At 42.5% G+C, this 27,937-nt stretch overlaps 1 protein-coding gene across 1 annotated transcript; it reads right to left on the reverse strand.

The window, feature by feature from the left end:
- Positions 1–1,706: 1,706 nt before the first annotated feature.
- LOC109867455 (rho-related GTP-binding protein RhoE) lies at positions 1,707–27,937 on the reverse strand. Its single transcript, XM_020456630.2, has 5 exons — positions 27,667–27,937; positions 27,302–27,389; positions 5,393–5,502; positions 4,449–4,583; positions 1,707–4,282 (listed from the first exon to the last, which is right to left on the reverse strand). The coding sequence occupies exons 1-5, from the start codon at positions 27,814–27,816 to the stop codon at positions 4,034–4,036; spliced, it is 732 nt and encodes a 243-aa protein (XP_020312219.1). The 5' UTR covers positions 27,817–27,937; the 3' UTR covers positions 1,707–4,033.

Here is a 27,937-nt window from a genome sequence, read left to right on the forward strand (position 1 = left end):
GTAATAATGTATGCAAAGTGTGTCAAATACGTAAGTTGACAGACAAAGAGCCATCAATGGATCAGTGGTTCGCCAATTAGGGCCTTGATTGGCTTGGCAACAGTAACTGGGCGTGATGGGTCAGGAATTTCTTTACACACTAATGTTCTTTAAACAATCCCATGAAGTGTCTAGAACAATATCTTAACTTTTGAAAACTTGGCAACCATGTTCTCTGTATGTTTGGTGGGACGTTGATGGAATATTCTCCTAACCCACAGAACATTTGACACCGTTTTTTGCCACGTTCCCATTAAATCTGTCAAGAACATTAATAATACATTGTATTCTGATAACGTGGTAACCACATTCTGGGTAAGTTATTTAACATTAAGGGAATGGCTTCTCTTGAAACATTCCTTGCATGTCACAGGATCATTCCTATGAAAAAGTTAGTTAATGACCTAACGAGACTTAAGGGTACATTTTCTAAAGTTGTGGAAATGTTTGTTAGCTGGGTGCTTCCCTATACCTTGTGGAATGCTAAGGGATAGGCCAATGACTGTAGAGCACATGTTCTAGGGTTCAAGGACAGTGGTCGTTTAGTAGTTTTGGAAATCCCAGACCTAAGACACATCGTTTACATTGTGAGAGGTCACCTGTTTGCCTAGGTAGACTAGTCCTTTAGGGACTACTGGAGCTGTCAGTAGAGGGCCAGTTCAGCTGTAACCTTAACTTGGAATTGAAAGCATAACATGGTTAGGGTGAAATTTAAGGAACTAGTGGATGTGTACCCCTAGATATAATTACTATACATGCACTGTGCACGTGGCAAATTGTCTGCAGTTAATTCCTGAATGCTGATTTTAAAAAATTGTTATACTTGTCCCAGATTTACCTGGAGTTCTGCCTGACAAACTGCTCACTGGGGAGGAAAGGGGGGGGGGGGGGACAAAAAACTGCAATATCAGCATGTAATCCATCATGAAGAGTTGGATGATGCTACGCATTCCTCAGAGACACGCACAAACGATCAGCGGGGCATAAATGTTTCCATCTCTGAGCAGCCAGCCAGCCACTGTTGTCTCCTATACGGTTCTGTAGAACGTCTAAATCACAATCACAATGCATTTCAGCACTCAGTCCGCTTGCAGCGAAAGTTGTCAGATATTAACCATAAATTACATTTAGAAGATGATAATGGTCACAGTAAAATATCATATTCTGAGAACATGGCAACCATGTTCTGTGTATGTTTGCTGGGACATTGATGGAATAGTCTCCTAACCTACAAGATTATACACAATCTAGAAGCAGATTGATACAGCATAGTGGAATGCCTGACCAATCGAACCGGAACAGTCTTTCCTCCATGTTGTTCATGGTGAGTGAAAGCAATCCTACTGTATTGAATAAAGATTTAAGCACGGTGAGAAAATGCAAGCTGGCCATGTAGATGAGAAAACACTAATTTAATCAAGCAGCCCTCTAGTCAGGAATAGAAATGTGGTTACCATGTCATGATGTTCACAGATTAATGTGCCAGAGGGATAAGACATTTAATTGAATATTATTCATCCCAAGCGATTATTTTACTGCAAGGAGTCTGAGTAGGTTGTAGCAAAACAAAAAAATGGTTCATAATGTGTTCTGCTACGATTTCCAGACAGTGGTACTCCAAACAGTTTGACAAAATACCCATGTCAAGATTAAGTCTCAAGACGTTGTACTGTACATTGAACTTTATTTTCAAAAAGGTAAAATATATAACTTCAATAAATACTGTCAAAACATACATACAAATGGACTAAACATTAAAAAAAAAAAGGTTGATATTCTACAGCTAACACATTCTGAACTTTAATTTACAATTTTTTCATACTGAGAGCTAAGGCTTCCCCCGCTAGCTGATATACTGCCTTGGGGGGCTGTTCTGAAATCAGCTCAACAGACTTCAAACACCAACAACACCCAAGTACTTACTATGCTGCGGAGACAACTGAAATTGTAACTGTTAGATGTGAAAGATGTAAATCTAGTTTAACAGCAACTGCTTGGAGGGGTGGAGAGAAAGGGGGATACCTCTCAGTTGCACAACAACGAGTCTTCTGCATTTAACCAAACCCCTCAGAGGTGGTATGGGGGAGCGGCTGCCTTAAATCGACATCCACATCCCCAACTGTTCCCCAGGCGCAGATGGTTAACAGTCTTGCTCAAGGGCAGAAGGCCTGATTTTTCCCCACCTTGGGGAGTCGAACCAACGACCTTTCGGTTACTGGCCCAATGCTCTTAACCGCAAGGTTACCTGCCGCCATGCGCTATAGCTACGGGCTAGTTCTACTTAGCTACTGGACTTAGCCTACTGCCCCAGTGTGCTGGTCACATTCGTTATCAAATAGCAATTGTATTTGAATCAAGAGTAGGCTACGAATGTGGTGCCTCTGTACCAGAGATGAACAGTGTGAGTAATATGTAGTCTGCCCTAGCACTCCACACAGAAATGTATTTATTTTAACTTTATTTAACTAGGCAAGTCAGTTAAGAACAAATTCTTATTTTCAATGACGGCCTAGGAACAGTGGGTTAACTGCCTGTTCAGGGGCAGAACGACAGATTTGTACCTTGTCAGCTCGGGGATTTGAACTTGCAACCTTTCGGTTACTAATCCAATGCTCTAACCACTAGGCTAACCACTGCCGCCCCAAATCAATAACAGCACTGTACAGGTCATGAACCAGCAAACATTGATAACTAGACTTGTCTTTACAGACCATTGTCCTTCTTGGAGTTCGATAAGAATCCTCACATTGCATAGCCCAGGACATCCTTGAAAAGATCTGTGCAATGGTCTTCTGAGCCGATAACCGAAGCTCAGTGGCTTGATCAGCACTGGCCATGTTTAAGCCCTTAATTAAGCTCGGCATGGGTGTGCACCACATGTACTGGGCAGCTGTGCTGCCCGTAACTCTTGCGATGCCAGGGAGAGAAGAGCAGGGAGCGCAGTCATCCCAGTGACAGAAGTGTGACAGAAGAGCAGGGGTGTAGGATATGTCCTCAGAGATACTGTAGCACATCCTTCAAAATCATTGGTCATGGTCGTTACACAGCTTATCACATTAGTCGTTGCCAGAGAGCTACTTTGTAAGCGATTTCAACGCTCTGTCAAGCTTTTTTGGTTGTAAATGATAAACAGCAAAACAAAGGGTTCAGACTATGCTGAGGTTTAAAAACAGCACTAGAACGATATGCAAAGGAGCAAAACATAGTAAAAAGGCTTTCAGATCTTTCGTAACAGTGTGCAACAGCTTATAACAAACATCTCATTTGGCAAACTCATAAAGGCAGAAACAAAAGAGAAAGGGGGAGAAGATGGGCAATGTGAACGAACCAGTGTTTCTGTCTTTTAGTAACTTCGTCTGTAAGTGCCAGAACCAGGGGCCAGTGCAAGAGATCCATTTGTCTTCTTGATCCATTTTACTGTAGCAGAACACAGCGGCAGTCTCTTGCTTCTAAACAACAATCTTGTCACTCAGTGGTGAATCCACCACCATACCACTTCTCATATCTTTCTGAAGATAAAATTAAAACCTGATACCACTTTAGCTCTTTTCCTGTCCAGATCCCAGACCAAAAGGTTATGATGTAATTGCTGGACCAAAAACATTATTTCCTGGGGTAAAGAAAGCTTTTGAGGACCGACAGAAGTCAGCATGTCTTCCATCTCTTTCTTGTAGTTTATGTCAAAGTGTTGTTGACCATCTTGGCCTTAAAAATAAACCAAAACCCAATTCTGAAGCCTCAGATGGGCTCCAGTGTCCGGTTTCCTTCAGTCTCCTGGTGAACTTCTCCTATGGCGCAGACTAGGGGAGCTTGATGTAAGTTTATGTTTTGCATCAATACAAACCAGTGGAGAAGCGGATTTAAAGTGCAGCGCTAACTCGCCTTCTCACTCCTTTGCGTGTGAGTTGAGTGGGAGGGGCTCTATGCAAAGTGTCCAGTCCCCATCACCTGCCTGCTCCTCCCACAGTCCAGTCAGTCTCCCTACCCCAACCAATCACATTATTGTACAGCTCTTGGCCTTGTCTTTACGCAGGTCTGATGTGACAGCGGTGAGTTCGGGCCTGCTGGGCATGTGCGAGATCCTCTTGGTGCCCCTGGAGGATTTGTTGCGTTTGACGTTCTTGTTGCTCTTGTTGACGCACGCAAGCGTGGCCACGTGGAAGATGTCTCTGACGCTGTTCTCAGACTGCAGGGATGAACACTCGATGTAGGGAGCACTGATCTGCTTGGCCATGTTGGAGCCCTGAGAGAGATTAACACCAGTAGATCAGTCTTATTGGTATTCATAGCTGTTGAGGTTTACAGGTACCACATTAAGGCATATAGTACTAGACCAATAATTCAAATAACTTATGTCCACATCATCATAGTGAGTGTTAAAGTACAAGCAAAATGCATGTACCACCTACCTGATCATATGACACGGGTGTCTGTCTGTGATTGGACAGTTCCACCAGTGTGGTGAGGTCTGTGCGGAGGTCTGACTTGCATCCCACCAGCAGAATCTTGGTGTTGGGACAAAACTCCTGGATCTCTACTCGCCACTATAGAGAAAACAATTCAGAAAATAGAAAAATCATTAACACTTCTAGTACACCTGTGCTTTTACAGGTTCGGCTAATATTCAGACATCCAAACATAAGAGTTATGCACGCAAATCTCGACTTCCGCAAGGTCTATAAAATAAAGTTATGCACCCAGACCTCAGGTTAAGATTTGGGGCCAAAATAGTTAGACAAGTGCCAAAAGGTCCGCATTAATGGGCACTGGAGTTTTTCCAGAGAGTTAACCACCCACACATTCTCTTCATATCATGCGGTCATCTTTGAAAACAGTCACTGACAGCGCCAGCTCTATCGCACAATTTAAGAAATGGAAACCATCCTCTTCCACTTTCCCAGGCTTATTCTGTGCCTTGAACAACTGTCCTCCAGCTCTCTCATTTCACCTCACAACAATGCCCAGTTTGATCAGTGTGTGGTCCAGATACTGGGGCCCAGCCTGGTGATTATGTTCTCTCCAAAGGAGGGATCACTCCCACTCACTGGACCAAACTCCTCTCAGCTGGCACAATACCGAGCCCTGTGTCATCACAGGTCAAAGGGCACCGAGACCCAGAGTAGCCATCCCTGGGATACCACACGTGAACAAGGCCTGTTGGACTACTTCTCAGACTCGTGTGCCCAGTGCAGTAATTTTCATCCATGAGGTTTTTCAGAAGTCACTTCACCCAGCAACACAAACAAGCCTTTTCCAAGAGGGTCCAAGGGGACAGAGTGAAAATGCCTGTGGGACATGTCACTTAATTCAGGGGCAAATCAGAAGAAACTTAAAGGACATATGAAATGCTCACCTTCTTCAGTACACTGTCCAGGGTGTCTGGTCTGCTGATATCAAAGCAGATGAGGACTGCATCAGAGTCTGGGTAGGAGAGCGGTCGCACATTGTCATAGTATGGAGATCCTGCAAAAACACAATAGTAAAAACCTGGTCAAAAATATGCAAATTAGGACAAATAAAGAACTAAGAAATCACATCCCAGCTCTGCACTATTCTTTACATCAACTAACATTAGTTTAGCTCAGATAACTCAAATGTATTTAGTACCCAACAGATTTTACTGTAAATGTTAGAACGACCCAGGGAAGCAAAATTCCTCCCTAACACCATTTCACTGTGAGCCAGCACATCCATAAATTATTACGCTTGTGTCATCATTTCAGCTGCACTGCCCTTGGGGCTGCTCACTCCCTGCCCTCCATTCATACCCAGCCCAGAACCCAGTCAGAACTAGGACAGGAGACATCTGTAATATGGAGCAGATAGAAGGGGGGGGGGGGGGGGGGGGGGGGGGGGTTCTCCGATTACTCTAATAAACTAATTAGTCAAATCAAATTTATTTGTCACATACACATGGTTAGCAGATGTTAATGCGAGTGTAGCGAAATGCTTGTGCTTCTAGTTCCGACAATGCAGTAATAACGAACAAGTAATCTAACTAACAATTCCCAAAAAAACGACTGTCTTATACACAGTGTAAGGGGATAAAGAATATGTACATAAGGATATATGAATGAGTGATGGTACAGAGCAGCATAGGCAAGATACAGTAGATGATATCGAGTACAGTATATACATATGAGATGAGTATGTAAACCAAGTGGCATAGTTAAAGTGGCTAGTGATACATGTATTACATAAGGATGCAGTCGATGATATAGAGTACAGTATCTACGTATGCATATGAGATGAATAATGTAGGGTAAGTAACATTATATAAGGTAGCATTGTTTAAAGTGGCTAGTGATATATTTACATCATTTCCCATCAATTCCCATGATTAAAGTGGCTGGAGTAGAGTCACTGTCACTCCAGTCCCAGGTCACTGCTGTACATCGCATATCCAACACAGTGTCAATCCCTTGACTGTCTTGCTATAGTATACGGCTGGGCAACTGTGATTAGGAGCAGCTTGGATTCAATCTAATTTGAGTTCTAATTTTGGAATGATATATTTTTAGAAAGTCTTTGAAGCATCTTTCCACATGCATTTTAATTTCCTAAATTCTATTGCACAGCGCATGCTAATATAATTGTCCGGATTAGTCGCCAAAGTCAAGAAAGGAGGTGGTATGCTAATCTCGTAAACTATGCATCTGATTAACGACATGTAAAAAGCAAGATGCATGAGATTTCGCAAACAGCACACAGAGCATGTACTGACTAACTATCACATTGAAACCAAACACATTTGCAGTCTGATGACTGGCAGCGGAACATCTGCGCTTCCACCTTCGGAATGCTATGCCAGGAATAGTGTTTTTTTTTCTCCAGATTATGTCTGGGAGATTCTTTCAGCTACACTGACATTTCGGTATTCAACGATGACAGCTCAAGGAATGGTTCCCAGCGATGGGGGGGGGTAGGAGTGAAGCCTTATTCTGAAAAAGGAATGTAGATTAAATCATTTCATGCATTGACAGCTTTTCTCCCCCACAAACATGAATTCTAAACTTGATACCGAAAAAATAAAATTGAAACTTTGTACACTAATGACATCCTCATGTTCCATGGAAAACACACGGCCGGAATGTTACATCCAATTTAAACTTAAATTTCCCTGAACAGCAAGTAATGCCAAAATCTTATTTTGGAGACGGAGGGAAGAGCTTATTTGTACAGTGTAGGCCTAAGAACTACGCCAGCATATGGTGGTGTTTTACCAATCTCCCATTGCTTTCAAGTTTCCATGACCAAATCTGCACTGACAAGACAAATGTAATTTCTCATGTCTGGTGGGCAAGGTTCATAATCTTCTTGTTATGCGTTTGATCTATGCCTGGTGGGCCGCTCTAGTCCAGTGATTAAGGTTTGCTTTTGTAAAACTTTAAAATGGTCTTTGTGGATCGGTCTGACCAAGCTGACAAACTGAGCGACGACTGGCGGCCCTTCTCTGGCTTTAAACATTCTGACCTACTGAACGATGGGACTGGGACCAGGTAGAGAATGAAGACAAATATTTAAACAGTAAATAGTCGCCCAAAAGAGTATACATTGCCCCCTGGAGACTTTCCTCAGTCAATTGAACACAGACAACCAGCGTAGTGATGACACCGGGAAAGGGGAGGAGCCCAAAGAAGGTACTGCTTTTTTACGATTCTGCTACCGAATCGACTAGCACTCACTTTGGGGATCCAGACCGTTATACAAGAGCCCAGGAAAAGGAAAGCCATGTCGATGGACTGACAGCTCATTTGCCCCATTTCACTGCAGCCCTAAGGCCTTGTTCAGTCCCCAGAGCCAGCCAGACACCCACACCCATCCCTCTACCCCCTACTGTGAGTAAAAACCCCCACTATCAGACTGAAGGAGCCATTCTGAGGGCTTAAAAGGAGATCCCAGTTGGAGTCCATAAAAAAAGACAGGCTACCACAATGCATCTGACAAGGAGAGACAAGGGGACATTTTTATTCTACCCATTCCTGATGACAGAGCAGGGACCAGCTCAAAACAGAACCACTACCACCCCCCCCCCCCACAAAGGACAGCGTCACCATCATTTGTTTCATATCCCATGTACTTGAGGGAATAAGATCAAGGGCTAAAGCGCAGTCTGTGTAACTTGATATAGAATAGAGAGTATAATAGGGAGCACCCCCCCCCCTCAGAACACTAGAATGAAACTGTACATGAATCTACAGACAGGAGGGGTGAGAGGGGTCTCCAGGGAACTCTAAAACACTAACACCCCCATATCCACATCGACGGGACAGTAGTGGAGAGAGTAGTAAGTTTCAAGTTCCTCGGCATACACAGACAAACTGAACTGGTCCACCCACACAGACAGCATCGTGAAGAAGGCGCAGCAGCGCCTCTTCAACCTCAGGAGGCTGAAGAAATTCAGCTCGTCACCAAAAGCACACACACTTCTACAGATGCACAATCGAGAGCATCCTGTCGGGCTGTATCACCGCCTGGTACGGCAACTGCTCCGCCCACAACCGTAAGGCTCTCCAGAGGGTAGTGAGGTCTGCACAACGCATCACCGGGGGCAAACTACCTGCCCTCCAGGACACCTACACCACCCGATGTCACAGGAAGGCCATAAAGATCATCAAGGACAACAACCACCCGAGCCACTGCCTGTTCACCCCGCTATCATCCAGAAGGCGAGGTCAGTACAGGTGCATCAAAGCTGGGACCGAGAGACTGAAAAACAGCTTCTATCTCAAGGCCATCAGACTGTTATACAGCCACCACTAACATTGAGTGGCTACTGCCAACACACTGACTCAACTCCAGCCACTTTAATAATGGGAATTGATGGGAAATGTAAAATATATCACTAGCCACTTTTAAACAATGCTACCTAATATAATATTTACATACCCTACATTATTCATCTCAAATGTATATACTGTACTCTATATCATCTACTGCATCTTTATGTAATACATGTATCACTAGCCACTAACTATGCCACTTTGTTTACATACTCATCTCATATGTATATACTGCACTCAATACCATCTACTGTATCTTGCCTATGCCGCTCTGTACCATCACTCACTCATATATCTTTATGTACATATTCTTATCCCCTTACACTTGTGTCTATAAGGTAGTAGTTTTGGAATTGTTAGCTAGATTACTTGGTTATTACTGCATTGTCGGAACTAGAAGCACAAGCATTTCGCTACACTCGCATTAACATCTGCTAACCATGTGTATGTGACAAATAAAATTTGATTTGATTTGATTTAAAAGGTAACTGTCCTTTACCGGTGATATGGAGACACCTTTCACTGTGGGAATACCTCTAAAAGAATCACCATATTCTTGGCTTCCGCGTGGAACTGCCTTGTTTAACATATTCAAAACAAATCCGAGAGAATGGAAAAGTAACTAAATCATTGATGAAAACCGGTTGGTGCATTGAATCAACTTCAGTCTGGTTGCAAACTCAAAATGTGAGAATGTTTTGCTCAAAATAGTTTTCAAAACAAGCTTTACTTTTTTTTTTATAACTCTGCATTGTGAACAATGGGGTCTTTGTGAGGATTAAAATGTAGTCTTATGAATGGCATGCAGCTCAAATTCTCTCAACCGAGATGCATGAGCTCTGCCAGTGCCACTATAGCAGAGAGCAGTCCAGCCACATCAGTCAAGGGCTTAACTACCAAAACAATGAAGTCACAAAAAAAAAAAAAACGACTGGCCTAAAAAGTGATACATTTCTTCAGAGACCTCAAGAAGCTGCAAGCAAGTGGGAGCATTGACAGACTACCTGCTATACCTTACCTGAGATATAACAGCTCTCTCCTTGCCTACCCCTCAGGCACTGTCTCGGACCTCATCCACCAATAAGTAAATGACCAGCCTGAGGGGCATCTACATGAAATGTGGTGATGTCTGTGGGGGGCTAAGGAGACACCTTAAAAAATTACCGTTTGTAATGAGGACCTAAACAAAACCCATAGCACTAAAGAAGTGTTCCCCCTGTACTCATGGAAAAACTTTCAGTGTAAACTTAAACCAAATCCTAAGTTTGTAGAAAATATACCTATATTTTTTATAATACAATTTGAGAACTAGAAATGTCCAAAATAAAAGCTAAAAGATTAAACCAATAAATAAAACAAAATTAATTTACAAGTACTTTTGGCATGGCTGAATTATTGACCGGGCACATGCCCAGGGGGCTCCATTGACTGTTATGTTTGAGCAAAACACAGAATTAGCCATGATAACATTCTTCAAATTGCAGGACATTTTTACACTGCAACATTGTCAACTCCATGGGAAGAGTTGCAGAATTAAGTACATTAAAATTGCTAAATTCCCTCGGCTCCTTGTAAGAATTTACAGAATTGAAGGAAAGAACCCTAAGTTAAATTGAAAATGCTTGTTGTTATCTAGCTAGTGAGCTCATGTTCGCAACATTAGCCTGGTTAGATGACGCCATTTAAACACGAGAAAGTCATAAAAATGGGTTTAGTTCTCTTTGGCGTTTATAAACCAACAGTCTACAGTGGTTCCTCCTTTAAAAGTTGTCATACAGCGGCACACCTTGCGTGCTGCCACAGAATTTTTATTTTACATTTATTTAACTAGGCAAGTCAGTTAAGAACAAATTCTTATTTTAAATGACAGCCTGGGTTAACTGCCCTGTTCAGATGCAGAACGACATTTTTACCTTGTCAGCTTGGGGATTCGATCTTGCAACCTTTCGGTTACTAGTCCCAACGCTCTAACCACTAGGCTACTTGCCGCCCCCCGCCACGTAGTTTAATTAGCCATTTTATCTATTCCTACAAGTTAATGCTAGTTTGACCACCAGATGGTATCTTAGAGAAGCATTTGAAAGTATTCCATATTGGCAATACTAAAACATTTGTAATAACAGTATATGGTAATTTATGAATCCATAACTAAACCAACATCTGCATTTTGAAAGAGTATCACGTTATTAGCGAAATGTGTTTAAAAGGCTACTGTGCAGTTTACAATAAATATTGTAGTAAACATGGGATGGTGCCTAATTGCTTGCATAAGGGCGAGCAGGCCATGTCAGTACTACAGAATGCAGGGCATGTGTTATTTCATAGTTGGGATGTCTTCGCCATTTTCTACAATGTAGAAAATAAATAAATCCTGGAATGAGTAGGAGTCCAATCTTTTGGCTGATACTTGCTTATATTATATTACATTTCTATTCCATGAAAAATTCCATGTGTTATTTCATAGTGGTGACGTCTTCACTATTAACCTAGAAAAATAATAAACGAAATCCTGGAATGAGTAGGTGTCCAAACTTGGTACTTGCTTAATTAATATTATGGTGTTTCTATTCCATGAAAAAATCCCTGGGTTTGCTAGACTGGAACAGAAAATATGGTGCTGTACAATGTGATTCCATGTGCGTTATTTCATACTTGTGATGTCTAATTCTGTAGTAGACATTACTCAACACTAGTGAGACTCATTTTGCCTATAGTAGGGCTACAGTATATTGAGAAATATTTCTCAATGGTGTGACTCTCCGCCAACAATTACAGATATTAATTTAGAGTCCTCCAATCCTCTAAGGGGCATTTCCCGTTAGATATTCTTAGATCACAAGTGGCTTTGATATAATTCTAAATTAATAGTCCATTTAAAAAAGTAACATTTGTTTTTATTTAACCTAGAGTGAGCATGAAAAGGGCAAAACATTTTTTTTAAAGCAGGCATCACTTGCTTATATTCAGTCAACACATTAAGAATATCATGGTGTACAAGTAATTCGTTATGGACATTTTGAAAGTGTATTTATCATTACTTTATTAACGAAAGCATAAAGATGCTGATGAAGAAATGCAGTACAGTATATGCTTTTACATATGGATAATAAAGCATTTAGAAGGTAAGCCACCTGCATTTGTTTTTAGGCTACTGTGCAGTGACAAGTAAACATGGCATATAGTACATACTGCATGGGAAAGTGCCTAATTCCTTCCATAAGGGAGAGCAGGCCACGTCCAGACTTTCTCGGTGACCTCAAGTACTCATTAACGCGGTCTTTAATGCTTTTTCAGGTTGCATGGACGGAAACGTCTGAGACACAGTATTAATGATGAACACCTGGAGGTTCACTGGTAAGCCACATTTGCCTCGGGATCCATCCCAGTTTGTATTCCGAGCCCACTCGTGGTGGTCTCTTCGGTTACACATCCTTGGAATAGCAGAACAGGATAACGGTCTGGGCGGCCCTTGCTGTGCAGTTGGTCAAGTTCTGTTGTCAGAAGAGGAATGGAAATGTCAGGGTGAACCAACGACCTGACAAACCCACCATGCAGGTTGACTGCTTGTCGGAGGTGGAGTTCCAGAGCTCACAGGTGTGCCTGGCATGGATTGTGACACCATTTCCTTCCTCACCCTTTTCAACACTTCCGTCACCTGACTCTCAGCTAATGAGGAGTGACTCTCCACCAATACCACCTGGCTCTGGACCAATGCATCAGCTGTCGCCCGTATCTCTGCCCTCAGAATGTTTCTTTTTCAGCTTTCAAATGACACGATCTTCAAAAGTTTGAATCTCACCCACGAGTGCCTTCTTTAGATGAGCAGAATGGTACAGCCCTGAGCCCCCATCCATTACAGTGGCCTATGATAGAAACGGTAGATCAATTAAGAATTCAAAGTGACTAACACGCATGTTAAGATTCTAGCTTAACTAATAGCCTTCTTGGCAACCATGCGTTTTTTCGTTGTCCAGCCCTTTGTCCACGGATCTCCACATGTTGTAAGCTCTGCAAAAACACATTCACGTTTTTCGTACACAATTATAGAGTTTAAGACATTATGCCTATTGCCGCTTAATAAAAAATGCTCTAAAACCAAAATACCTTTCGGTGATCCTCAGCTCCGGCTCATTTAAGTCCTCTGGTGGTTACAGTCCTTAACCTGGAACGGGTAGCACCATAGAAAGAAGCTGGTTTGATGAAAACTTTGTCCATTTTGTCTGTTATCTTTGGTCACAATGTGATTTTTAAAATTAAGAGCTCGGTTTTTAAATGGTAACCGTTAAGGGTGGAGTGAGGAAAGGCATGACTTTCAGGTTACAATAGGCTATAAGTATACAGCAGATTGCCCTCACTTGGATAATATTGTAGCACCATGATTTTTATTCATTTAAGTGAGCAGATTAGGGCATTCAGGAGGAACGGAAAAATCTACTGGAGACATTTCAAAAATACTGGTAGACTTGCGGATTTTGGTCACGGACAGTGCTACTCGGAAAAACACTACAAGACGCCTGTTTGACACCGAACTCGAAAGGCCAGGAAAATGAACAGGTACAGTAGGCTACCATACCAGTATTTAAACATCATTAGGCATAGATTAATCATCCGCTGGTCAAAACCTGCTCCCTGCTTGTTACATTACATTATTATGCAGGTCTCAGAGCAAATAGCCTGGATTCTTACACCCATCTCATTCAGGACACTTGTGGGCGTGCTGGCAGGATGTACTGTTGATACACATACATATATGAATTACAAATCATGGTTCTAGTCTATTGCATAGTTACAATGCGTAATCACTGATGTCCCAGGAGCAGTACACTGTTGAGGTGTATCATTTTAATACATATATAGGACACCAGTCACAGAATTGAGTTTGATACACATGGTATTGGATATGACAGATTATTTACTTTCCCCCGTAAATTAACTGACAAAATATGCACAATCGCTTGCCTCCACATGAACACATTTTTTGCATGACTCGATATAACTACTTACATTTGCCTCCCCGTAATATTTTGTCAGCCATCTTTGCTGAAGAAAGCCACAAGGGAGGGGTGGCTCCGCGTCAAAGTCATCATTGGAACAACTCAATATGATTGTCAAAAAAACAACAACCTTGGGACCCATATGCATGAGAGCTCTAACCTCCCCTTGTGGTGGTCTGAAGCAATGAAGCCGTGACGCTGGGTACCGCTAAGTCCCGGTGTAAGCTCTCAACTTTTAAAGGAGTAACCAGTGTAGCTTGCGCGTTAACAAGCTAGGGCTTGGCATTCTTGATAATGTGTCTGTTGGTGACGGGTAGGTAGCCTACTTCAAGTACTACTTGACTTGTAGCTACCCTAGCTGTATTATTTTAGTCTGGCTTTGAGAGGATTCAGAGATGGACTGCGGGAGAACATTGATAGGTTTGCTGTCACCCTCTGTACAAGCAAATTATTATTATAGCTAATAGGCAAGGTTATGTAACCTTATTTAGGTCCTACCTGTTAGGGCGGGTTTTATAGTAATCGGCATGCACTAGAAGTTGACCGATTAAATCAGAATGGCCAATTAATTAGGGCCGATTTCAAGTTCATAAATCTGAATTTGACACTGATTTGGCCATTTTTTTTTACACCTTTATTTAACAAGGCTCGTCTGAAGAACACGCTCTTATTTTAAATGACGTCCTAGGAACGGTGGGTTAACTGCCTTGTTCAGGGGGCAGAACGACAGATTGAATCCCTGAGCTGACAAGGTCAATCTTGCAAACTTAGTTAACTAGTCCAACGCTCTAACCACCTGCCTCATTGCACTCCACGAGGAGCCTACCTGTTATGCGAATGCAGTAAGAAGCCAAGGTAAGTTGCTAGCTAGCATTAAACTACTAATATCATCAACCATGTGTAGTTATCTAGAGTGTCCTGCATTGCATATAAGCGATGCGGTGTGCATTCGCGGAAAAAGGACTGTCGTTGCTCCAACGTGTACCTACCCATAAACACCAATGCCTTAAAATCAATACACCGAAGTATACATTTTTAAACCTGCATATTTGGCTAGAAGTCTAGGTTAGCAGGCAATATTAACCAGGTGAAATTGTGTCACTTCTCTTGCTTTCATTGCACACAGAGTCAGGGTATATGCGAAAATTGTTTTTGATCTGATAGGTCAATATGGTCGAATCCGGAAACTAAGGCTCGTATTCCTGTTTGCCAGCAGCTCTTCACTGTGCTTCAAGCATTAAGCTGTTTATGACTTCAAGCCTATCAACTCCCGAGATTAGGCTGGTGTAACCAAAGTGAAATGGCTAGCTAGTTAGTGGGGTGCGCGCTAATAGCATTTCAAATGTGACTCGCTCTGAGACTTCTAGTAGTTGTTCCCCTTGCTCTGCATGGGTAACAATGCTTCGAGGGTGGCTGTTGATGTGTTCCTGGTTCGAGCCCAGGTAGCGGCGAGGAGAGGGATGGAAGCTATACTGTTATACTGGCAATACTAAGGTGCCTACAAGAACATCCAATAGTCATAGGTATATGGAATACAAAATGGTATAGAGAGAAATAATCCTATAAATACTATATTAACTACAACTTAAAACCTCTTACCTGGGAATATTGAAGTCTCATGTTAAAAGGAACCACCAGCTTTCATATGTTCTGAGCAAGGAACTTAAACTTTAGCTTTCTTACATGGCACATATTGCACTTTTACTTCTCCAACACTTTGTTTTTGCATTATTTAAAGCAAATTGAACATGTTACATTTATTTGAGGCTAAATAGATTAATCAGTATCGGCTTTTTTTGATCCTCCAATAAAATGTAAAAAATAAATAATCTAAAAATCATAAGATCGGTATGCACCTCTAGTATGCACACATGAGAGAATTGAGGGGGTATTGATAACACATATTACTCTCAATTTGAAGTTCAACTTAACGGATGCCATGACGGCAGCTGCTAAGGAGGGAGCAGCTGCGAACCAGAAGACTGCAGCCAAGGCAGCGCTGGTCCACACCTGCCCTGTGCATGGCCGGCATGCTCATTGGGCAGCTGCCTATGGTGGCAGACTGACAAAGGGGCAGCATTTTCTGAGCTAAACAGACCAACGCACCTCCTACATATAAAACATCACAATTCTGCTCAGAACAGTGACTCAACCAACTAAGGGATTTTTATGAGAGCGTTGATGCCAACCTGTGATAAGCAATGACCACTGCCAAAGGCAGGGGCGCAACATATTTTGCGTCGCTGCATCTCTAACAGCAGTAAATTGTCTAGAAAATATAGGATGTGGTAGAAAGAGTATGTAGCCTACAGGCTGGAGATAAATGACAATGTAATGAGACTGACACTTCATTGTGCAGTAAGCTAGACTAACCTAAAAGGTGCCCAATAAATAGTGCTGTCATGTTAACCTGAAAACAGGACAGGTCAAAGTAAAATGGATAATCAGTGTTGTCCAGGAGTTGCACCTCATGTTAAGTGGTTTCAATCTTTTTGGTCCTGTCCAGATGTTTGAGTGTTTTATAAAACTGCAGGCTGACCAGAGGGCATTCATCAAATTAAACTTCAGGCAACACCTCAGTAAGCCCGGAACGACAGATGCCTTTTTGGTGCTGTTTGGACCAGCCTTGATTTCCACAGCAACGGACATTGGTTTTTGTTCCGGACCAGACCAAATCATAGAAGTCTACGTACGGTTCAGATTATGTCCAGTCCAGCCTTGACCCAAAACAGAAGTATTATCACATTCAGAACCCAATTTCAATGATGGGAAAATATGGTATTTCAGTGTCCTGGAAAATATACATTTTAAAAACAGATATATTTTCACCCTTCAGAATGTCTGGAAAAGACAAACAGTGCAGTCGGAAAGTATGCAGACCCCTTGACTCATTGTTACAGCCTTATTCCCCCCCGGTTTAGACATTTTTGGAAATTAAAACGGAAAAAATATTTTGTAAATAAGTATCCAAACCCTTTGCTATGAGACTCGAAATTGAACAAAAATTCTATTGATTGGACATGATTTGGAAAGGCACAGGTCTAAGGCCCCACATTTGACGGTGCATGTCAGAGAAAAAACAGACAGGATTTTGGCAAGGCACAGAAAACATTTCTGCAGCATTGAAGGTCCCCAAGAACACAGTGGCCTCCATAAGAAGCGTGGAACCACAATTACTCGTCCTAGAGCTGGCCGCCCAGCCAAACTGAGCAATCGGGGAAGGGCCTTGGTCAGAGAGGTGACCAAGAACCCAGTGGTCACTGACAGAGCTCCTCTGTGGAGATAGAGAACCTTCAAGAAGGACAACCATCTCTGCAGCACGCCACCAATCAGGCCTTTATGGAAGAGTAGCCAGACAGAAGCCACATGGCAAACTCAAAGGCTGTCAAGAGGCACCGAAAGGGCTCTGACCATGAGAAAAAAATAGATTCTGGTCTGATGTTACCAAGATTGAACTCTTTGGCCTGAATACCAAGAGTCACATCTTGAGGAAACCTGCACTGTCCCTACGGTGAAGCATGGTGGTGGCAGCATCATGCTGTGGGGATGTTTTTCAGGATTGAGGGAAAAATGAACGAAGCATAGAGAGATCCTTGATGAGTTCGGAGTCCTCTGGAGCAGGTTACTCCGACAGGGACGAAGGTTCAACTTCAACAGGATAACAACCCTAAGCACACAGCCATGCAGTCTCCATAGACAAACATTGGCAGTAGAATGGCCTTTCTGCCCTGCTAGAGCTGCATGATCAACTAAGTGCTGTCATTGTGAAGTGGAAATGTCTAGGAGCAACAACGGCTCAGCCTCAAAGTGGTAGGCCACAAGCTCACAGAACGAGACCAGAGTTCTGAAGCGTATACAAATCTGTCCTTAAAGCGAAACTGCCTCGAAGTCACGTCAGCACAAGAATTGTTCGTCGGGAGTTACATGAAATGGGTTTCCTTGACCGAGCAGCCGCAATAGCCTAACGCCACCATGCGCAATGCCAAGCGTCAGCTGGAGTGGTGTAAAGCACACCACTATTGGAGCAGTGGAAATCATGACTCACGCTTCATCTGGCAGTCTGAACAAATCTGGGTTTGGTGGATGCCAGGAGAACGCTACCTACCCCAATGCATAGTGCCAACTGTAAAGTTTGATGGAAGATAGGTGGAATAATGGGGGCTGTTTCATCGTTTGGGCTTGGCCCCTTAGGTCAAGTGAAGGGAAATCTTAATGATACAGCATACAATGACATTCTAGACAATTGTGGGGTTTCATCTTTGTGGCAACCGTTTGGCAAAGGCCCTTTCCTGTTTCAGCATGACAATGCCCCTGTGCACAAAGCAAGGTGCATACAGAATGAACTTGACTGGCCTGCACAGAGCCCGGACTTCAACCCCATCGAACACCTCTGGGATGAATTGGAACGCCGACTGCGAGCCATGCCTAATCGCCCAGCATCAGTGCCTGACCTCACTAATGCTTGTGGCTGAATGGAGGCAATTCCCTGCAGCAATGTCCCAATATTTAGTGAAAAGCCTTCTCAGAAAAGTAGAGGCAGTTACAGCGAAGGGAGGAGACCAACTTAAATAAAACACCCATGACTTTGGATTGAGATGTTCGACGAGCAGGTGTCCACATACCTTTGGTCGTGTGTGTGGAATCGTATTGCTTAGTTTATAATATGTCAACTTATGTATATCTAAGCCACAGATCATCTTCCGCAATTAGGAACTTAACTGTTATAGATGCAGACCCAAAGAAATTCAAGCAGCACTTTGAGAGAAAGCACCCCAAGTCTCTACTGGTCCCAGTACTGGTTGATGTGCAGGCCTAAGTGACCACACACACACACAAATGGACCTACAGCTGGGGTAGGATACTTCAATCATTCACAGTAGATGGTGTAAACCACCACATTATCCCCCCAAAAAAAAATATATATAAAAAGCTGTCCTCAATGCTTAAGTTTTGTTTGTGCCTCAATTGTGGAAATACTGTGATTGGGCAGTCTTAAAATGTTGTGATTCAGACACAGGATGAGCACAATTTGAATGCTGTAACTGAGATGGAATGATATCAAGGGACACACGCCGATAATGACTGGACATGGGACAGGATATTTGTAACATCCTAAAGTAGGTGCAGAAGCACACTAGCATCCAATTTTATGTTTATTCCATGAACAACCAGCTCTAGCTACCACTTATTTCACACTATGCAGTTTATGCCCCATTGTTCACACAATTTCGGACACTTTGGAACTTGCCATCTTCTCTATAAAACCTACCTTCACCCATTGTCCCTATGCTGCTATGTTGAGCTTCCCCCCCCATTGTAATGCTGTCCCTATTCGGGTTCAGACAATGCAGCAGCAACATGGACCTGTTACATTGAAAAGGGTGCTGATATAGCTGCTTTTAGGCATGGCTTCCTTGATTTGAGTCTCATTCTGCTGGAGTTTACCTAGTATTTTATATAAAACCTACCTTACGCATCCTGTTGCCATTTTTAACTCACCCACCCAAAAATCACAATATGCTGTTCTACATTGTGTTATTGCTAGTCTAATTCCTAAAATGGAATTCTGCCCTCAGAGAAATAATGGTTCATATGGTGCTCTGTGATGTCCCAGGTTAATAATGGCATTGATAAAATGTTTACTTGAAATGCAGATGTTTATGTGGTGTATGCATCATTTGAAAGAAATCAAACTAGTAAACAATGTAAATGTTGGAGTTCGACGTGATTGATGACCAGGTGTATTTGTCAAATAAATATGCATATTCATGATTATGGATACATTCTGCAATGAGTTAATCTGGCTTTGAACACGTCAAAGTGAGTTCTGAATTGCTTGAATACAGTACTGCATTCTGATGAATTGAAATAGACTTCACCTTGTTCATATAGTTGGCAGAAATAAGGGATTAAATAGACCTCCACTGGCTGAAACAGAAGAGGATCTGGTAAAAATAAAGGGTAGGTTTCTAATATCTACATAGGTAGCTAGCTTCCTTGCAAGAACTAGCCTCGTATTCATGGTACATTATAAATCTGACTGATACTAGGATAGTACTCTGTACAAGACCAAATGCATAAAAACAAGCGTTAAAAGTAACATTTTAAATACATATTTCGTTTTGGATCAAGGTAGCGAACTAGTTGACAGCAAAGCTAGAGAAGCCGTGCAGGAGCTTGCAGGGATTTGTAGTCTGGCATGACCTGTACTTTGATGCTAACTAGCATTTCTTAATCTGAGATTAAACAGAGCCCAATATATTCATAAAAGGCAAAACGTCTCACTAGGGTAAACACAAAACACAGCCCTTATTTGATAAACTGATAAAATGGTGGAAAAACAATTGGAACAATTTCTGTGTTTGACCGCTAGGTCTTATGGACACGTCCACTGTAGGGCTCTAGTCACATTCATAGCACAAGGTGAGAAGGCGGGTTCATATCAAACATGACCCAATTCAAAATGTACAGGTTGGAACAGTGTAGGGGTGAGCCGGAGGCTGCTAGACAACCCAGACAGTGGGGAGAAACCTGCACAACCATCTGCGCTACATACTAATAGCTAGGCCCAGAGCCATTGATACACAGTATAGTGACGACCCAGGTGATGCAGAGCTGCCAAATCACGCATTGGCTGCGAGACTCGCATTTGACCCCCCCTCACATTGAAAAATACTGTGTTTAATTAGTCCATTATATTGTCAGCATGTTAACCTTTCAACTGTGCTCCAAATGGATTTGAAATGCGTATCCGTAATTTAATCTCCCGGTTGAAACCACTATCATTGTCCCGTCTTGCCACAGCACTGAACCATGACACATTGAAGCATAATTGGTTTAGTTATGTAAGGAATCAAGGGGATTGGAAGCATGTTTTAAAGAAACGCCTCTTGAGAGTTTATGAAACTAAAGAGCAGCATGGTTAGAGCAGTTTAATGTACAATGTTGTCAACAAAATTAGGTTGCTATTACTCTTCCCATTGCAGAATGCAGCCTTTTGTCAGCATTGCACTAAAGTCAAATGTAATCCACACTTGCATTAGTCCCCTCTTTTGGGGATTGGCATTTAGGCTGTGACAATGAAGGCAGCATAAAAATCTACTAGTTCCAAGCAGGGAAGCGTGGTAGGGCCACCTGATTTGTAACTACGAAAATAATTGTCAAAACAGACTGAACTCAAATTTTTTAATTATAGTAGGGACAAATAGAAAAATTATTTGGTTAGGGTGTAGGGGCAGATAGTTACCTGACCTATTTACTTTTAGTCTGATCAGTGGAACAATTCTAATTATTAAGGGGATAAAAATAGGGTTATGAGTGTGCTTGTTCGCAAGAACTGTTATTCCCCACTTATTTTATTATTACACTCCTTCCCAGTACAAATCACATATTTGAAATCTGGAGTCTTAAAAATATTTATAAGAGGCTATGTATTTTGCAGCCATTCATGGACAGTTTTAAATAAGTGATACAAATAAAGCATTGGCTATTAAAATGAGTCAGTTTAAATTTGACATTTTAGTATTATGCACAGTCTAGGCAGAACTGTTGGGGGGGGGGGGGGGGGGGAAACAGGTCCCAGACGTGCTCAAAGGGATTGAGACCCGGGCTCGTCACTGGCCATGGCAGAACACTGACATTCTGGTCTTGCAGAAAATCACGCACAGAACAAGCAGTATGGCATTGTCATGCTGGAGGGTCATGTCAGGCTGAGACTGCAGGAAGGGTACCACATGAGGGAGGAGGTCTTCTCTGTAACGCATAGCGTTGAGATTGCCTGCAATTTCAACAAGCGCAGTCCGATGCTGCGACACACTGCCCCAGACTAATGACAGACCCTCCACCCCCAAATCAATCCCGCTCCAGAGTACAGGCCTCGGAGTAACGCGCATTCCTTCGACGATAAACACATCCGACCATCACCCCTGGTGAGACAAACCGCAACTTGTCAGTGGAGAGCACTTTTTGCCAGTCCTGTCTGGTCCAGCGACAGTGGGTTTGTTCCCATGGGTGACGCTGTTGCCGGTGATGTAAGGCAGGTCCTCACCAGACAAGAGACCTACAAGCACCCAGTCCAGCATCGCTCAGCCTATTGCAGACAGTGTGTGTTCCTGGTGTAACTTGGCCAGTTGTTACAATTCTGTACCGGTCCCGCAGGTGTGATGTTCGGATGTGCCGATCCTGTGCAGGTGTTGTTACACATGGTCTGCCACTGCAAGGATGATCAGCTGTCTGTCCTGTTACAATTATTTTTAAATTTTAACATTGTCCTGGAGGAGGACCCCAAATTCCCCTTCTAGGGGTTGTGCCAGAAGGCAATGAAATTCACATAGCAAATCTCACACCAAGCTTTCTTCAAAAAGGTCTGCAGCCCTGTGATATGTCCCAACAATAAAAACTACTGGGGCACTAATGCAACACCAACGACAGAATAATACATCAGGCCGCTTGTAATGCTGGACAGAAACATTCCTCATTAAATGGTTTCTGCTAAAAATAAACATTTTCTATAATTTTGTAAAACAAACATTCCCTGGTGTATGAAAGGCCACATTGGTGTGATCGATAAATAGTAGAAGCAGCAGTTTGTGCAAATAGTCCGGGTAGCTATTTGGTGAACTATTCAGCAGTCTCATGGCTTGGGTGTTGAAGCTGTTCAGAGTCCTTTTCCAGACTTGCATGGTACCGCATGTTGTGCAGTATTTGAGAACATTCGGACTTGGGTAGCTGGAGTATTTGACAATTTCTAAGGCCTCCCTCTAACATCTGATAGAGGTCCTGATGGCAAGCTTGGCACCAGGGATGTACAGTGCTTTGCAGTCAGATGTCAAGCAGTTGTCATACCAAGCAGTGATACAGCCAGTCAAAATTCTCTCAATGGTGCATCTGTAGTACCCCTCCCTCTACAACAGCCCAATCCTCCAGACAGGCTGGAGGACTCCGAGGCTGTTGTATAAGAGGTAATTACCTTCTGATCTGCGGCTGGGTTAGATACCCCAGGGACCACTAGATGTGGGCATTTTGTACCAAGAAATTTAACATAAGCAATGTGTCACAGCATTTATTTACTCAGGAAAAAAATAAAATAGTACTTGAACTGGGGAAGGTGTTTAATTTGGAGTGTTGCTGACAGTCCAGCAGTGGCATGTATTCATGGAAGCCAGGCTGAATGCATGTCACCGGAGAAAGCGTCAGAGCAAGCGAAACAGCTCCCCTCTGTACGTGTCGGCCATCTGATGCGGTCTGGTCCAAAAGAGTATGACATTGTTGACGCCTGTAGCATTGGACACAAGGGAAGCCAATGAGCATTTGGCCTCCCTTGATAAAAAATAAAAATGTATAAAAAAAAAAAGAGAATAAAAGGGAATAAAGGGAAGCCAGTTTGGATTTGGCGTCACACACTTGAATTGTTGCATCTGGTTGTGTTGTCCTCCGGTGGCTAGCTAGATAAAATTCACCCTTTCCTAAATTAGAATTAAATCCCCATCTCCATCCATAGCTCTGTACTGGCCAATGATTATAAAATGGTGATTCTGAGCCAACCATTAATTCATACATTATGCCCCTGGCCTGAGAGGATGGAAGTTCAACATGTACAGTCCATTCAGACCTTGACGGCAACTTTGTTACATTACAGCCTCATATCCCCCCCCCCCCCCCCCCAAATCTACACACAATACTCCCATAATAACAAAGCAAACTGGCGTTTATTTTTTATAATACACTTGCAAAAATGTATAAGCTACATAAGTATTCAGACCATTTAGTCAGTTGAAACACCTTTGGCAGCAGTTACAGCCTTGAATGTTCTTGGGCATGTCACAACAAGCTTGGTATATGGGTATTTGGGGGAGTTTCTCCCTTTCTTTGCAGATCCTCTCAAGCGGTCAGGTTGGATGGGGAGTGTAGCAACACAGCCATTTTAAGGTTTCTCCAGAGATGTTCGATCGAGTTCGGGCTCTGGCTGGGTCACTCAAGGACATTCAGACTTGTCCCGAAGCCAATCCTGCCTTGTCTGTGTGCTTAGGATCATTGTCCTGGTGGAAGGTGAACAGTCACCCCAGTGAGGTCCTGAACACTCTGGAGCAGGTTTTCATCAAGGATCCCTATGTACTTTGCGGCGTTCAGCTTTCCTTCTATCCGGACTAGTCTCCTAGTCCCGGCCGCTAAAAGAAATATCCCCACAGCATGCTGCCACCACGTTTAACCGTAGGGATGATGCCAGGCTTCCTCCAGATGTGACACTTGGCATTCATGCCAAAGAGTTCAATCTTGTTTCATGGTCAGAATCCTTTAAGTCCCTTCTCCAGATCTGTACCTCAACACAATCTTGTCTCGGAGCGCTACGGACAATTCCTTAGACCTCATGGCTTTTTCTTTTTGCTCTGACCTGCACTGTCAACTGAGACCTTATATAGACATGTGTGAGCCTTTCCAACTCATTTCCAATCAATTGAATTTAGCAAAGGTGGACTTCATTCAAGTTGAAGAAACATCAAGGATGATCAATAGAAACAGGATGCACCGCAGCTCAATTTGAAGTATTATAGCAAAGGGTCTGATCACTTATGTAAATGAGGAATGAGATCCACACAAATACCGGTTTTCACTTTGTCATTATGGGGTATTGTGTGTAGATGGCTGAGAAAAAGAAACATTTTAAAATAAGGCTGTAATGTAACCAAATGTGGAAAAAGTCAAGGGGACTGAATACTTTGAAGACACTGTACATAGATGTAGAAGGCTAATGTTATCCAGGTAACGTTGCCCATTAAATGGAAATTAGGCTAGCGAGCAAGCATTTTAGCCAGGTAGCCTAGGACAACAAAAATGAAAGCGTGTACTGTGTGACAGACCGTTTCCGCAACATTAAAGAGGACGGCATTGGTGTTTCTCTACAAGTAGGGTGAGGATGCATGTTTTTTCTACTTGCAGGAACACATGCACACAGAGAAATCAAAACCATGGAAAACCACATTTAGCTTACGTTGATTGGACAAAATATTTTGGCATCTTTTAGTTGTCACTGTATTAGACTAAGCATGAGTGATGATGTTGAAGTTGAAAGGGTGCTGGAGTAGTGGAGGCAGCTCATATTTTCTTTGCAACTGTGGTTCTAAATCAATAATTGTTTAGTGGTCCGCAAATGTCCGAAACAATAACTGGCTTGACCATGCTGTAGGTCATGTAACTGGTTGTTACATGCAATATTTTTTTGTGGACTTCAGTCGCTCTCCAGTCATGTATATATAAAACAAAAGTTTGAAATTTATTCTGCCACTGTCTTATGGTCTCGGCCTTTGGGCCTTTGGGCCGTTCACATGGCATATGAACTAACAGGTCATGGAGCAAGCAATGCAATTATCACAAAACAGGTTGTAATATGGCTTTTTTGTCTTCCCCAGTTAATTTACCCATGCACCGCTACTGCAGTCAAGTCTCTAAATTATGATTTTATAAAATAAAAAGTTATACATTTTGACAGTGTTTATTTCATAACCATTTCTTCATATTTTCTTAGCTGGTGCCTCCACTGAGTGCACCAAATGCCTTCATCTGTTACGCATCTGAGTGGAGAGAGAGGATGTGGACACGGCACACTGAATCAGTGGTTGCCATGGCACCACAAGGTCACCAAGAGAGCTCTGTAAATATTGCACACGGTTATTTTGAAGTGTTAAGCATTGCTTTTTACTGCTCTGGGGTTTGATCACTCACATCGTGTGGTCTTGACGCTGAGATTTCAAGAATTGTGATGGAAAATCTATTTTTGGCTTACACATTATAGCTAGCTAGACGACTGTTCGGATTTAAATAACGCGGCCCATGCTTTTTCAGTTTAAGCTGTTCGAAATAAATACAACAAGGACTGCATGCAGTGTCCAGAGATGGCTGTTGAGGCGCAGGGACTGTTCTTAACTGACAATTTGTGCACTTTCACTAGCATTACCCAGGTGGGTGCTACATGGTCGGCAATGGAAGACCAATACCCTACCTACGGAGGAGCGACGTTTGGAGGAACTGACAGTCAAAAACAGGTGTGAGGCACAGATGCAGCGCTCCAGGCCTGTTTGTCTTGGTTTCTTATTGGCTGTAACAATGCCCCCTCCACTGCATTCCCAAGCCAAACTACCTCAACTCCTGGCCTTTCCATCATTCAAAGCCAACTAGAGAAATTCAATCTCGCATTTCAATTTAAATGTGTTCAATACAGGCTCACGCTAGAGTGGTCCATAACATTCCAAGGATGCAGTGTCAGTTTAAACTCTGGATATTCCTTGCCACCTACTGGGCTAGTTTAATGTATTGATGACCAGTCAAATTTAGATTAAGCTAGGCAGTCTGATTTTTCACAAGCTTTTAAATGTGGTGAAGAAATGTTTACTCTAATTCATGGCAACGCTCACATTCCACCGTGCCAGTCCATAGTCGGGCTCGTGCCCTGTAGTGCATAATTAGTAGGCTCTTATGTCTCTGTACACCAAACAAAAGTGTAAAATGCAACATGCAATGTGTTGGTCTCATGAGCTGAAATAAAAGATCCAAGAAGTTCTCCTTATGCACAAAATGCTTTTTTAACAAATTTGTTTACATCCCTGTTAGTAAGCATTTCTCCTTTGCCAAGATAATCCAGCCACCTTACAGGTGGCATATCAAGAATCTGACGAAAGAGTCTGATCTTATACAGGTGCACCTTGTGCTTAGGACAATAAAGGCCACTAAAATGTCAATGCTTCAGATCTCAAGTTGAGGGAGTGTGCAATTGCTGACTTCAGGAATGTCCACCTGAGATGTTGCCAGATAATTCAATTTGTATTCCTCTACCATAAGCCGCTTCCAATGTCATTTTAGAGAATTTGGCAGTACAGACAACTGCCCTCACAACCGCAGACCATTTGGGCTCCCGAGTGGTGCAGCAGTCTAAGGCACTGCATCTCAGTGCAAGGGGTGTCACTACAGTCCCTGGTTTGAATCCAAGCTGTATCACATCCAGACGTGATTGGGAATCCCAACGGGCGGTGCACAATTGGCCCAGCGTCATCCAGGTTAGGCCTTCATTCTAAACAAGAACTTGTTTTTAACTGACTTGCCTAGTTAAATAAATGTGTACGGCTTGTTGATGTCAACATTGCTAACTGAGTGCCCCATGGTGGCTGTGGGTTTATGGTATGGGCAGGCATAAGTTAAACACAATTGCATTTGATCTATTGGCAATGTGAATTCACAAAAACACCATGAAGAAATCCCGAGGCCCATTGTGACGACAATTTTTTTTGTAGACATTTAACCAACAAATGCATCTATTCCCAGTCATGTGAAATCCATAGATTAAGGCCAAATGATTTTATTTTAATTGACTGATTCTCATATGAACTGTAAGTGAGTAAAATCGTTGAAGTGATTGCCTTTATATTTTTGTTCAGGATAGAATGCTGTAGAGATTAAATAGACATTAAAATAGTATAATTCAAAAAAAGTTCTCACCTGAAGTGTCCCAGAGACTAAGTTCTATTCTTTGCGTGTCGATTTCAAAACTGGCTGTGTAGTTCTCAAACACAGTTGGGACATAGTTCTATAAAATAAAGAATTTGCAATACATCATTACGTTGATCATACACGTTATCCAATATACCAAGATGAACTGTACTCAAAAACACTAACACATTATCCATCGTAATTTAATCTGTAACTATGCAAGCAGTCAATTTGAAATCACTTGGTCGGTGTGTAAAAGTGCACAAAAGTTCAGAAGATATCATTTTTCAACACTAACCCTCGGGTAACGACTCGTAAATGGCACAAAACACGCAAATTAGTTAACTCATCCAAACGACATACAACAGTCCTACCTCTGGAAAGCAATCTTTTGCAAAGACGTGAAGTAGAGCAGTTTTTCCACACTGGCTGTCCCCAACGACAACGATTTTACACTTCACGCTCTGGTTAGGATCCATCTCGGATTTCGGTGAAAGCTTTTGAACAGATCCTGTATCCTTCATTGATTTTTCTAAATGTCTATAGATAAGCTCCGCACCAAAATCAGATCCCCATAACAATCCCTACTGTCCTGTGATATTGTCAGCAACGTCCTATACACACCGGTAAACTACTTTTGATCGC

This window comes from Oncorhynchus kisutch, linkage group LG2, assembly GCF_002021735.2.
Source record: "Oncorhynchus kisutch isolate 150728-3 linkage group LG2, Okis_V2, whole genome shotgun sequence".
NCBI lineage: Eukaryota > Metazoa > Chordata > Actinopteri > Salmoniformes > Salmonidae > Oncorhynchus > Oncorhynchus kisutch.

What these genes read in the sequence shown, in the direction of transcription:
- LOC109867455 (XM_020456630.2), bottom strand. Translation starts at nt 27,816, where the DNA reads ATGAAGGATACAGGATCTGTTCAAAAGCTTTCACCGAAATCCGAGATG. An exon ending in TGGACAGTGTACTGAAGAAG is followed by an intron (nt 4,584 to 5,392) that starts GTGAGCATTTCA and finishes TTTTCTCTATAG; the next exon opens with TGGCGAGTAGAGATCCAGGA. An exon ending in CACCCGTGTCATATGATCAG is followed by an intron (nt 4,283 to 4,448) that starts GTAGGTGGTACA and finishes AATCTCTCTCAG; the next exon opens with GGCTCCAACATGGCCAAGCA.